The sequence below is a fragment of the Petaurus breviceps genome, unplaced genomic scaffold (assembly GCF_028583685.1).
Source record: "Petaurus breviceps papuanus isolate PSGF00001 unplaced genomic scaffold, PetGlider_PUasm1.0 37, whole genome shotgun sequence".
NCBI classification, from domain to species: domain Eukaryota; kingdom Metazoa; phylum Chordata; class Mammalia; order Diprotodontia; family Petauridae; genus Petaurus; species Petaurus breviceps.
The window spans coordinates 22,924,069-22,938,497 of record NW_027186296.1 but is presented as its reverse complement, the minus strand read 5'-3'; the positions used below and the strand labels follow the sequence as shown (position 1 = coordinate 22,938,497).

The following is a 14,429-nucleotide window of genomic DNA, read 5'->3' as shown; positions in this document are numbered from 1 at the left end:
CTCTCTGTCTCTCTCTCTCTCTTTTTCCTTCTTTCCCTTTCTCCACATAGAGTATCACATCCTTACCTGTCAGTGTTCTACCTAAAAGGTAATGTAAATATGTTTATATGTGTATATGTCTGTGTACACATACACACATGTATATGTATGCATACACATATATGTATAAATAACAGAGGAATGGCAAGTGGCCAGTACTAGACAAGCCTTGATGTTCCAAGGATTTTCTAGATGGGATATGAAGTGGTGTTTGGACCCTGCATAAAATGGTCTAAGTGAGCTTTCATTCTCATCCATAAATCAGTACAGCTCTTTGTTCCTATTCTAAAGGGATTAAATCCCCTTGGTGAGGGCAAGATGGTAGATTCATTAGAGCCAGAAATGAACTTTAGCAGTCTAGGCCAACCTCTCCTTTTACCCCCTCCTCCTCCCATTTTACAGGTAACGAAGCTGCATCAGAAAGGTTAATTGATTTGTCCAAAACAACATGGCTATTAAGAAACAGAACCAGAAGTAGAACACAGGCACTTTGCCTCCAAATCCAGCATCTTTATTATGCCACTCTGGTGTCTAGACGTCCAGGTCTGATGGGGGAGTAAGGGCAGATACCATGTTTTACTTTGACTTACAAACATGGTTTTCAAGTGGAAATGCCCTGTAGGCAAGTTAGAGTTCCAGGACTGGAGCTCACAAGAGAGGGCCTAATGCTGCTTGTGCTTCTCTGCTCAGGCTTTGTGGGAAGTACATCATTTTGCTTCAAACAGAGATGACTTCCCTGCTGGCTTCCTGCTCCAATTCATTCCCTGCTGGCTGGAGCAAGGTTAGTTGCTCCAGGCTACGTTTCAGTTTATCCTTGAGGCATTTTATGCGTAGCCTTGGTCCCTAAGGTTCCTTTCTCTCTTTCTTTGTCATCCTTTCTTTTCTTCAGTGGAAATACTAACTCAGGAAACTGAACCTCTTAAGCCTGCATTCCCCCTTAGGATAAAAAAAAACTATAATAAAACAAAATAAGCAATGACTGGAGATGTCAAGTCTTTGTTGTAAAGTATCTCTACAATTTATGCAATAGAAGTATTGATTTGGTGAGGTTTTATTTCCTTTTCCTAAAACTCTACTTTTTTGGGGGGGGAGTGGAAAATGGATGTTATAACTTCCTATAATATTTAGCTTTTACAAGTCCAGAAATTACAGGTTTTCTTCTTTCATCATCATTTATAGATTGAATTAAATAATGAGACAACATAAACTAGATGGCACAGTGGATGCTCAAAACCTAGCTCAGATACTCACTAGCTATGTGACCCTGGACAAGTCACTTAATATCTTAATCTCAGCTACTTCTCTTGTAAGATGGGGGAAATAATAACACCTAACTCAAGGTTGTTGTGAGGACCAAATTAACTAACATATCAAGTGCTTTGCAAATTTTAAAGTTCTATAGAAATACTAGCTATGCTTATTATGAACAATGGAATATTGTCTGTGTGTATGGGACTTTTGAACTCATCCTATGAGTTCATAGTAGGGAGGAAAATAAGATGGGGTGGGTAGGTGATAATATAATACACTTTAGTTTCTGTTATTTTGTAATTGCCAGTGGCCATAGTCTTGGTTTACCAGTGGCTGCCTATTCAGGTATCTGTGGAATAAAGGTATACAGACATAAGCTAACAGGAAATATATCACATACAGTAGATTCTTTCCCCTTACTTATGGTCAGTGTTCATAAAAACCTCCTAACAGTTACCCTGTCTTTGGGTCTTTACAACAGCCTGTGGCTATTGAACAATTTTGGCTATGGGACATTTAGAACCTTTTGTTCCATCATACAACTATTTGTCATAGGGCTTATCTCCCAAAAGAGCATCACTTTTAAAGAATTTTTTTTGGTATCTTTTTTTTTAACATTTTAAAGTTTTGAGTTCCAAATTCTACTCCTTCCCCCTCCCCTCCCCCCACACACCCTCCCGTACCCTAAGATGGTAAGTAATCAGATGTAGGTTATACATGTGCAATTATGTAAAACATTTCCATATTAGACATTTTGTACAAGAAGACTTGAATAAAAGAAAAAAAGAAAGAAAGTGAGAAATAGCACAGTTGTCTGTATTCACACAATATCATTTCTCTGGAGGCAGATAGTACCATATGCTTCATCAGTCTTGTGGGATTGTTTTGGATCATTCTATTGCTGTGAATTGCTAAGTCATTCACAATTTTTCATTGAATAGTATTGTTATTACTGTGTACAACATTCTCCTGGTTCTGTTCACTTCACTAAGCATCAGTTCATTTAAGTCTTTCCAGGTTTTTCTGAAAGCATCCTGCTTGTCATTCATATAGTACTATGATATTCCATTACAATCATATACCACAGTTTGTTTAGTCATTACCCAGTTCATGGACATCCCTTTGATTTCCAACTCTTAGCCACCACAAAAAGAGTTGCTGTAAATATTTTTGTACAAGTAAGTACTTTCCCTTTTTTAAATATGTCTTTGGGATATAGATCTAGAAGTGATATTGCTGGATCAAAGGGTATGTACAGTATTATAGCTCTTTGGGCATAGTTCCAAATTGCTCTCTAGAATGATTGGATCATTTTACAACTCCACCAACAGTATATCAGTGTCCCAGTTTTCCTACATCCCCTCCAACATCCAACATTTTCTCTTTTTGTCATATTATCTACTCTGATAGGTGTGAGGTGGTACCTTAGAGTTGTTTTTATTTGCATTTCTCTGATCAAGAGTAATGTACAGTTTATATGACTATAGATAGCTTTGATTTCTTTGTCTACAAACTGCCTATTCATATCCTCTGACCACTTATCAATTGGGGAATGACTTGTATCTTTATAAGTTTGACTCGATTCTTTATATTTTTGAGAAATGAGGCCTTTATTTATTATTATTATTATATATATAATATACCTTTTATTAAAAATTTTCCCCCAGTTTTCTGCTTTCCCTATACTTTTGGTTGCTTTGATTTTGTTTGTGTAAAAACTCTTTAATTTTATATAGTCAAAATTATCCAACTTGCATTTTATAATTCTCTTTATATTCTTTGGTCCTAAATTCTTCCCTTATTTGATGGATAAGCTATTCCATATTTTCTGAATTTTCTTATGGTATCACCCTTTATGTATAAACCCATTTTGATCTTATCTTGGTATACTGTATAAGATGTTGGTCTATACCTAGTTTCTGCCATACTGTTTTCCAGTTTTCCCAGCAGTTTTTCAAATGATAAGTTTTTGTTCCAAAAGTATCTTTGGGTTCATCATATATTAGATTATTGTGGTCATTTACTATAGTGAAATTTGTACCTAATCTATTCCACTGATCTACCACTCTATTTCTTAGCCAGTATCAGATTGTTTTGTTAATTACCACTTTATAATACAGTTTGAGATCTGTTACAGCTAGACCACTTTCTTTCATGGTTTTTGTTTTTTGTTTGTTTGTTTGTTTGTTTTTTACCATTGAATCCACTGACATCTGTGAACTTTTGTTCTTCCAGATGAATTTTGTTATAATTTTTTCTAGCTCTATGAAATATTTTTTGATAGTTTGATTTGCATGGCACTAAATGACTAGATTAATTTAGGTAGAATTGTCATTTTTGTTATATTGGCTCAGCCTACTCATAAGCAATTTATATTTTTCTAATTGTTTAAATCTGACTTTATTTGTGTGAAAAGTGTTTTAAAGTTGTATTCATCCAGTTCTTGGGTTTCTCTTGGCAGATAGATTCCCAAGTGTTTTATATTGTCTCCAATTATTTTAAATAGAGTTTCTCTTTCTATCTCTTGTTGCTGATCTTTGTTAATAATATATAGAAATGCTGATGATTTATGTGGGTTTACTTTGTATCCTGCAAATTTGCTGTTGTTAATTATTTTAAGTAGTTTTTCAGTTGATGCTCTAGGATTTTCTAAGTATAACATATTATCTGCTAAGAGTGATAGTTTTGTTTCCTCATTGCCTATTCTAATTCCTTTAGTTTTCTTTTCTTCTCTTATTGGTACAGCTAACATTTCTAGTACAATATCGAAAAGAAAGAGGTGATAATATGCATCTTAGCTTCATCCCTGATTGTATTGGGAACACTTCTAGCTTATCTCCATTACAGATAATGCTTACTGATGGTTTTATCATTTTAAGGTAACTCCATTTATTCCTATGCTCACTAGTGCTTTCAATAGGAATAGGTACTTTATTTTGTAAAGGCATTTTGGCATCTGCTGAGATAATCATATGATTTCTGTTGGTATTATTGATATGGTCAATTATGCTGATAGTTTTCCTAATATTGAACCAGACCTGCATTCTTGGTATATAAATCCTACCATGTCATAGTGTATGATCCTTGTGATATATTTCTGTAATCTCTTTGCTAGTATTTTATTTAAATTTTTTTTTGCATCAATATTTATTAGGGAAATTGGTCTCTAAATGTCTTTCTCTGTTTTGGCTCTTCTTGGTTTGGGTATCAGCACCATATTTGTGTCATAAAAGGAATTTTGTAGGACTCCGCCTATTTTTCCAAATAGTTTATATAATATTGGTATTAATTGTTCTTTAAAAATTTGGTATAATTAGCTTGTGAATTCATCTGATCCTGGGGATTTTTTTCTTAGGAAGTTCATTAATGGCTTGTTCAATTTCTTTTTCTAAGATTGTGTTTTTTTAAGTTTTTAATTTCTTCTTCTGTTAATCTGGGTAATTTATAATTCTGTAGCTGTTCATCCATTTCATTTAGATTGTTAAATTTATTGGCATAAAATTGGGCAAAATCGCCCCTAGCAATTGTCTTAATTTCCTCTTCATCAGTGGTGAATTCATCACTTTCATTTTTTGTACTAGCAATTTAGTTTTCTCCTTTTCTTTTTTTAAAATCAAATTAAGCAATGGTTTAATCTATTTTATTGTTTTTTTTTCATAAAGTCAACCTCTAGTTTTGTTTATTAGTAATTTTTTTAACTTTCAGTTTTATTAATTTTTTCTTTGATTTTCAGGATTTCCAATTTGGTGTTTAATTAGGGATTCTTAATTTTTTCTTTTTCTAGTTGTATACCCAATTCATTGATCTGCTTTTTCTCTATTTTACTGATGTAAAGAATTAGAGATCTAAAATTTCCCCTAAAGCCCACTTTGACTGCATTCCATAAATTTTTGCATGTTGTCTCATTGTTGTCATTTCCTTTAATGAAATTATCAATTCCTTTTATGATTTGTTCTTTGACCCACTTGCTTTTTAGGATTAGATTATATTCAATTTCCAATTAATTTTTAATCTCTCTTTCCTTTGTCCATTATTGAATGTGATTTTTATTGTATTAGGATCTGAAAAGGATGCATTTACTATTTCTGCTTTTCTGCATTTGGTTCAAAGTACAGTTTCAGTAAAATCAACTGATGGTGTCCTTATGTGAAAACATGCAATATTTTGCTCCTGTAGTTACCCACCAGTGTAATAGGGGAGGGAAAGGGATTTCATCACCTGTCCTCATGGGACTAAGATTGACATTTAATTGTTAATGTTTCATTCACGTTATTGAGAGTTGCATCAGGTCTTCATGTGTTTTTCCGATTACCCCATATTTGTTGTTTCTCACAATACAATAGTATTTCATTTTATTGGTATCCTATAATTTGTTTTTTGTTTTCATTCAAACATTTCAGTTGTGTCCAGATCCTTGTGATCCCATTTGGGCTTTTCTTATAAAGATGCAGGAGTGGTTTGCCATTTCCTCTCCAACTCATGTTTTCTTTTTTTTTTTTTTTTTAGTAAAGGGGGTTAATAAAATGTTCTAAAGTTTTACTGTCCAGTTATTTTTGGTTGGGTGCTTGGTTGTTGAGGCCGGGGTTCGATCTCCAGGTCTTCTTAACACTTGAGCCGGTTCTCCTACTCTCCACGCTACCTGGCCGCCCCACCCAACTCATGTTTTCTAACAGATGAGGAAACTGAGGCAAACTGGGTTAAGTGACTTGTCCAGGGTCACATAGCTAGTAAGTGTCTGAGGGCCTATTTTAACTCAGATCTTCTTGGTTCTAGGCCCAGCACTCTATCCATAGAACCACAAAGCTGCTCCATTGGGGCAATTTGTTTAGCCATATACAATTGATTGGCATTTATTTTTAATTCAATTGTTTTTATTTACTTATTGGTCATTGTGTCATGTGGCAAAACAGTGACTGATAAAATTCCAATTTTTTGGTGATTTTACTAATTGTACCAGCTTGGTATAGTGGAAAGAACATAGAATCTGTCAAGTCACTCATTCATTGAGTTTCAGTTTCTCATCTTTAAAATGAAGGAGTTTACTAGACGGCTTTTGAGTTCCCTTCTTCTTGCTCATTTGTTTTTCAGCTGTATCTGACTCTTTGTAACCCTCTTTGAGGTTTTCTTAGAAAATATACTGGAGTGGTTTGTTTTTTTCTCGAGCTCATTTTATAGAGGAGTACACTGAGGCAAACAATGTTAAGTGACTTGCTCAGGGCTACACAGCTAGTGTCTGAGGCCAGATTTGAATTCAGGAAGATAAATCCTCCTGACTCCAGGACCAGCATTGTGCCATCTAGCTGCCCACAGAGGTCCATTCTATCTCTAGATATATAGTATGGGTCTATAGATCCACAAGTAATGCTTATTATTAAAATGGAGCTCTTTCACCAAAATTTTCTTTTAGTTTATATTTAAGAAGCTTTGGCATCTCCATATTGCTTTTAGAAGAAAGAAGAAACTCATCTCTTAGCGCATGTAAAGCCCTTCGAGTTCTTGTTTCTAGTGGTAGCTAGCTGACACAGTAGATAGAGCAATGGGCCTGGAGTCAGGAACATCTGAGTTCAAATCTGGCTTCAGACATTTACTAGCTACATGACCCTGGGCAAGTCATTTAACCCTTGTCTTCCTTAACCCTTCCTTAACCCTTCCAGTTTTCTCTTTGAGAACTTCCTGCAGGAAGATTTCTAGGCTCTTACTTTGATCATGGCTTTCAGGTAGTCTAATAATTTGTAAATTATCTCTCCTGGATCTATTTTCCAGGTCAGTGGTTTTTCCCATGAGATATTTCACATTGCCTTCTATTCTTTCATTTGTTTGGATCTGTTTAACAGCATCTTGATTTCTCATAAAGTCATTAGCTTTCATTTGCTCCAATCTAATTCTGAAGCAATAATTCTCCTCATTAAGCTTTTGAGATTCTTTTTCCATCAGGCAAATTCGACTTTTTAAGGCATTCTTCTCCTCATTGCCTTTTTGAGCCTCCTTTGCCATTTGAGTCAGTCTGTTTTTTAAGACATTATTTTCTTTAGTCAGGCTATTCACTCTCATTTCATAGTTTTCTTGCATTGTTCACATTTCTCTTCCCAATTTTTCCTCCACTTCTCTTATCTGCTTCTTAAGGTCCTCTATGGCCTGTAACCAGCTTATATTTTCCTTTGAAGCTTTTGGTGCAGGAGTTCTGACTTCACTGTCTTCCTCCTGTTCCATTCTTTGCTCCCTTTTGTCCCCAAAATAGGAGTCTAATGTTGGAATCTTCTATTTGCTTAATTTCCTTTGCCTGGTCATGTCGCCCCTCAGTCACTTGACCCCTGGGCTTTTTGCCACAGTAGGACTCTGCCATCAGAAAGGGGAGCTTTTGTCCCAAACTCTGGGGTTTTCTCAGCTGCCGGAGGTATTAGATGGGTGCCCTCTCTGAGGCCTCCACACACTCTGGCGACCTGGACACACACCATAGGACCTCCACCCTAAACTGCAATCCAGATCCAAGCAAGTTAAAGCAAGAGCGATTACCCCTCAGACTGGTGCTTGGTCCCCCCACAGTCTGCAAGCCAGGAGCTGAAGCTGCCACATGGCGCTGGCTGGCTCTGCTGGCATCTCAGCGGCTTCTCGCCCCGGGGGCAAAAGCCATGCACTCCCACTTATTGGGTCCCAAAGTCCAGACTGCACTGACCTCTCACTTTGTCCTTCGCATCTATGTGTTGACAAATCTGGAAATGGCCACAGCTGCTGCTGATCTGGAGTCCCTCAGGCCGGGGTGGGGGGGGTGGCTAGTCAGGCCCACCCTGGGGCTAAAGCCTTGGGGTGGGGCTGGGCTCAGCTCCCAGAGTGCTGCACTGGCTGATTCCTGCTGGCCTGCTGGGCTGTCCTCAGCGGGAGGTTAGCTTCTCTGTGTCATTTTGTGGGTTCTGCAGCTCCAAAGTTTGTTCAGAGTGCCCATTTACATGGATTGGAGAAGGTGGAAGCCGGAGCCCAGTTTATAGCACCTACATCTCAGAATTGTTTGAAGTTCAGATTAAGTTTGATAATAATTTTAAAGCACTTAGTGCCTGGCAATACTATACACTATATACATGTTAATTACTATTATTTTTAAAAAAGCTTGCTGTTGGTGTTAGAATTTATTCCATTTTTCTTGATTTTGAGTCCTGAAGTCATTCAACTAAAAAATGTTCCTTCCCTGGTTATGGAGTCAGGAGATTTGGATACATTTTTCAGCTTTACCAGTGACTGTGTATGTGGCCCTGGGCAAGACACTTATCTTCATCTTCCTCATTCATAAAATGGGGATAATAATAATAAATCACTTATGTCACTTATGTATCACAAAGGACTGCTTAGAGAAAGGTACTGTATAAACTAACAAGTGCCATATGAATGTCAACTGCTATTATATTTATTTGTGTTTATAATACTTTACCTCTTGCTTCCTCTGTTTCCTCATCTGTCAAATGGGAATAATAATAATAGCACCTACCTCTCAAGGTTCTTGTGAAGATCAAATGTGATATTTATAAAGCTCTTTGCAAATCTTAAAGTGCTATTTAAATGTTCGTATTACTATTACTATTTCTAATCAGGTAGACAAGTGTTTCCCTTTTAAATAATGGAATGTGTGTTAATCCAAGTTTTGTTCATACTAATAATGATTCACCATGAGCAGCTGGTAGCCCAGTGGATAGAGTTCCAGACTGGAGTCAGGGAGGCTCAAATCTGACCTCAGATACTCACTAGCTGTGTGACCCCTGGGCAAGTCACTTAAGCCTCTTTGCCTTAGTCTCCTCATCTGTAAAGTGAGTGGAGAAGGAAATGACAAACCATTCCAGGATCTTTGCCAAGAAACCCCTAAATGGAGTGGTGGAGAGTGGGACATGACTAAAATGACTGAACAATATCCGGCTTCATTGTTACTGAGTCACTTTATGGCACAAAAGTGGCTTATGGAGACTGAATGTGTTATTACTTCTGCAATACTTAATTGTGATTCAATTTAACAAATTTTTAAAATTGAAAAAAAAATTTTTGTAGGGGGGAGGGCAGGGCAATTGGGGTTAAGTGACTTGCCCAAGGTCACATGGCTAGTAAGTGTTAAGTGTCTGAGGTCAGATTTTATCTCAGATCCTTCTGACTCCAGGGCTAGTGCTCTATTCACTGCACCATCTAGCTGCCCTAGTTTAACAAACATTTGATCAGTGCTTACTATGTTTCTGGCACTGTGCTGGGCACTGGGCATACAAAGGCTAAAATGAAACAATCCTTGCCTTAAGATACAACATGAGCAAAGATAAGCAAATGCAAGATATACATGAAATAAATGCAAGATTATTTCCAAAGAGATTTTTCCCACAAAAGGAGGCAAGAGAAAGAATATAGTTTTAGGGGAACCATGATCAATTTGGATCGAAGGTGGAATATATGACAAGGGGTAATGTAAAATAAATCTGGAGATGCAGATAAAAGCCAGATTGTGTATGGCTGTATTGCTATAAGGGTTTACTGGAGAATGACACATTAAATATTGGTATGACCAATATTATAAAACAATATGTTCAATGTACCTGAATAAACTTATGTAAAATGAAAACAGTTGTGTATAAATATATGCATGCACACATGCTTCCACCTGAAAATATAGATTGCATCACTAAAATAAAATATCTTTCAAAGGAAACATATACATAAACTCATACACACATATGTATGTATATAAATACATATGTATTTGTAAATATACAGTACATATTTTAATTATGTGTAGGAAAAATAACACTGATTTGATGTCACGTTTAAAGTTTATACCAGTCAGATTTGGGAAACAATCATGACCTATATATAAAGCAGGTCTGTATGTAATTAAAATAAGATATTAGTACTTTCTTGAAATCCTTTTATAAAATGTGTTTTGAGGGGTGGGTGGCTAGGTGGCACAGTTAGTAGAAGACCACCAGCCCTGGAGTTAGGAGTACCTGAGTTCAAATCTGGCCTCAGACACTTAACACAAAAACTAGCTGTATGACTTTGGGCAAGTCACTTAACTCCAATTACCCTCCAAAAAAAAAATAAATAAAATATGTTTTGGAGGACCATTATAAGCCTGTGAGAGTATCTTACAGAATTCATATCCCAGCAATAAAATAGCCATGTGTTATCATATGAGGCTTTTTTTGTCTTCACACCTTTATTTTTTCTAAAAGTGTTATCTTTAGGGAATGAAGATTATTGCTGTCTCTTCTTTGGTTAGTCAATACAGATTTTTTTACCTTTAAAGAAAAGAATTTGACTATTTTGTTAGCAGGCTAATATAAGGGAAAATATTGTTTCCTTTAAAAAAATACTTGGAAGAATAACTTTTCTTTGTTAGTTTTCCAGGTCATATGGATTTTTTTTCATAATTGAAGGTGAAAGGAATATTATGAAAAAATGCAGATGTTATGAGATTCTTTGATGCTATGCCAATATTTTAATAAGTGTTCTTCACATGGAAGTTGATACAGTAAAAGGGGGGGAAATTTTATTGGATATGCTGGTTACAAAAGATACAGATATGTACAGCCAAATAGTCCTGTTCTGAGGCAGCTAAGTTGTGCTGTGTATCTGAGTTCAAATATGACTTTAGATACTTCCTAGCTGTGTGATCCTGGTCAAATCACTAAACTGCTATGTGCCTCGGTTTCCTCAACTGTAAAATGGGTGTTATGATAGCACTTCTCAGGGTTGTTATGAGGTTAGAATGAAATAATATTTGTAAAGCACTTGGCACAGTGCCTAGAACATAGTAGTAACTTAATAAATAAATGCCTATTCCTTCTCTCCCATGAAATTTTTAATAAGTGTTATTAAATGCTATGATTTGGAAGGTAAAGTACTTCCCTTAGGTTCAGAAAAACTCAGGTTCAAGACTTGCTTCTGACAGATGCTAGCTGTAAAAACAAGGACAAGCCACTTAACTCCACATTCCTCCTCAGTAACTCCTGAGACTTGACAGTTAAAGAGCTACCATCGACATTGATGAAGAGAGTTTCCACATTGGAAGTTCCACATGCCAATGAAATCTCTGGTTTACATTTCTGCCCCACCAAAAAAAATCTTTATAGGAAATACAGTTTACTATCAGTGAGCATTGTTTATGCTTTACCCTCTATCTAGATTTTTCTCATTTTGTTTAAAAAGAACAATCTGAAATAAACAGTTTTCTTTTGAGGACAAGATTAAATTGTATTGATGGTGTCTTTACTCAGCAGGATATAAGTTATATGTTTAACATGGCATAGATAATCCAAATGAACCCATAGCTGTTGGGATACTAGTCATCATTAATTCATATTTATTGAGATCTGCTTGAGTGCATGTCATTGTATCTTACAAAAAGACTTAACTGTTTGTGAGCTACTTTCCACAGAAGAGACATTTGTTGATTTATTCCATTTTTACATTTGTTCCTTTTAAACTCCAATCAAGCCCCTGCTCTTTTACTTATAAACATGTGAAGTCTCTAGAGTAAAAGTTCTTGCCCTTTTATGTGTCATGAATCTCTTTGGTAGTCTAGTAAAATCTATGGATCACTTAAGAATAATATTTTTAAGTGCATAAAATAAGATAAATGAGATGATAAAGGAAAACTGTTATGTTGAAATGGTTATAAAGATATAGATAGATAAATAGATAGATCTGTGTGTATATATTATATGTATTACATGTACATGTATTATATATTATATATGCATGTATATATTATGTATGTATAAGTATGTGTGTATATTATATATTTATCTCCATATATATGTAAACATGTGTATATGTATGTATGCGTGTATATATCTTTGCATGTGTATATATTTAAGTTCCTGGACCCCAGGTTAAGAACACTAACTCTGGAAGAAGGACAGAGAAAAGAATAAAGGAAATATTAATTTTTTTCCTTCTCTGCTCACAAGTCACAAAGGCAAAAACAACTAGGACAATTCTGTTCAGATAAAAAAAAGTAGTATGAATTCTTTAAATCATAGGGAGAGAAAATGGGAAAAAAAGGAAGTTGTGATTGCCTTTATGTACTTACTTCTGCTCCTCATTTAAACTGAACATACCTGTCCTTGGAAATAAAGGTTCTAAGTTTGATGAGTCCAGAGAGACATAAAACACCATTTACAAGAGCAAGTTCAGTGTGTTCCCTGCTTTTTTGTGACTTGAACACTAGGGGGCAGCACTAAAATATTCTATTATTGTTTGTTATTGATTATGCACATACTGTATACTAAGTGCCAGGTTTTATTGTTCCAGAGTATTGAATGTCCCATTGATTTCAGTGGGTAAAGATGTATGTAGAGAAAGGCAGGCATTTCTAGACCATTGTTTCTGCTTTAGTCAGAGGATGCTTTGAAAGACTCAGAAACATTTTCCCATCCTGTATTTGATCTTGTAAGCAATCAGAATAGCACATTAACTTGAAGCATTATAACGTCTAGCTGCTGCGGACTTTGAAGTTGATAGAAATTTTTTCACATAGTTCTCTTTTCTTTTCTGACCCTATTTCCTAGGCACTTTGGAAAGACATGAAACAGGAGAGAGAGCAAGGGTGATTCTTAATTGTTGTGAAGAGTCACAGCTTTTTAAGCCTGAGCCATTACTTGCAGTTGCTTCAGAAACACACAAGCACAAAAATGCAGATTACAGATTCTCCAGTTCCTCCCAACTTGGCACCTTGTCTTATTCTATTCCTCATGCCGAAACTTCACCGAAGGTAAGTCAAAGCCAGATTGTTGTTTCACGAGGCCAGTCAATAACATAAGTTAAAAAATATGTAGAGTAATAATATAACTGATTTAAAATGTTGACACATTTCCAGAAGAATTCAAAGACTTGATCATGCCCTACATCTCATCATTTCTGCCTAGAGTCTTATGGATAACCAATTGAGGGCTATCTTCCTATATTTGACAATGGCACACAGTATATACTTTCTCACAAATAAAGCTTTCTTTTTCTCTTTCTGATAACTGAGTTAACTTATTGTGAATTCTGTGCAACAGACAATTTGAATACTCCTTAGTTGGGAGGATAAATCTTTTAAGTTCTTCACTTTGGCCTTTGTCATCTCTTAGCAGGGAACATTTGTATTTATTTTTTAAATGTGAAACTTTAAAAACTATAAGAAAAATATAGACCAAGGGATATCAAATGTATCTCTATTCTTCAGTATGTTCAGCACTGATAGGTTAAATTTTGTATCTTAGCAATATACACACACATACATAACCACATGTATATACATACATACACATGCATTTCTAATATTTGTTTATATCAACATAGGGGGTAGTCAAGCTACTAAGCAGAAGTTTTGACTATAAGGATTACTCTTCTAAATAATTATCACTAGAGTGAGTTAATTAGCAGCTCAGTTAAGTTAACTAGGGTTACTGGAGTTATTTAACTTTCCTTGCTCCATACCTTCCAAAATAATAATCAACAAAAGAAACAAAGAAGAAGCAAACACCACAACAAGCCAATTCCAAAAAGTCTCACAAGAAAATGGCAACAACTATTGAATTTAATTACTTTTTCCTGAACAAGTGGAAATGGACAAGCAAGGAATATAGTCATCCACTGATTAATCTGAAATTTACTGTACAAACAAATTATATGTACCATTGTATTAATATTATGTCTGTTTTTGATAACATTCTAGTATTTTAAATAAATTTTATAAGCAAAACATCCTTTTGGGACAGTAGAAATAAGTCTTAAGTCTAAGATGTTACCATTTAATGCAGGAAGGTCAATTAGAATTTTTGGCCTCCTTACTCTTTCTGCCATAGGTGTGATGTGTTTCTCCAATATTCAACAATATGGTAGAATAGTAATAATTCTTTTTTTTTTTTTTTTGCTTTTTTGGAGGGCAATTGGGGTTAAGTGACTTGCTCAAAGTCACATGGCTAGTAAGTGTGTTAAGTGAGGAATATTCTTGCATGTTTCAGTAGAAAGGGTATGGTATTTTGAGTGAGAAAATCTAGATTCCAATTCTTTTTCTGTCACTTATTACCTTCCCGATCTTTGGCAAATCATTAAAGCTATGTAGGCCTCAATTTTCTCATCTATAAAATGAATTGGACCAGATGACCTTTACAATCTTTTCTATCTCT

General features: G+C 35.4%; 1 protein-coding gene across 2 annotated transcripts in view; it reads left to right on the top strand.

The window, feature by feature from the left end:
• The window catches only part of WDR72 (WD repeat domain 72), a 303,206-nt gene that overhangs the window by 103,826 nt on the left and 184,951 nt on the right, over positions 1-14,429 (top strand). For both annotated transcript variants that reach the window (XM_069098090.1, XM_069098089.1), the window contains exon 15: positions 12,825-13,027. In XM_069098090.1, the coding sequence (XP_068954191.1) occupies positions 12,825-13,027 (203 nt within the window). The remainder of the gene's footprint in view (positions 1-12,824; positions 13,028-14,429) is intronic.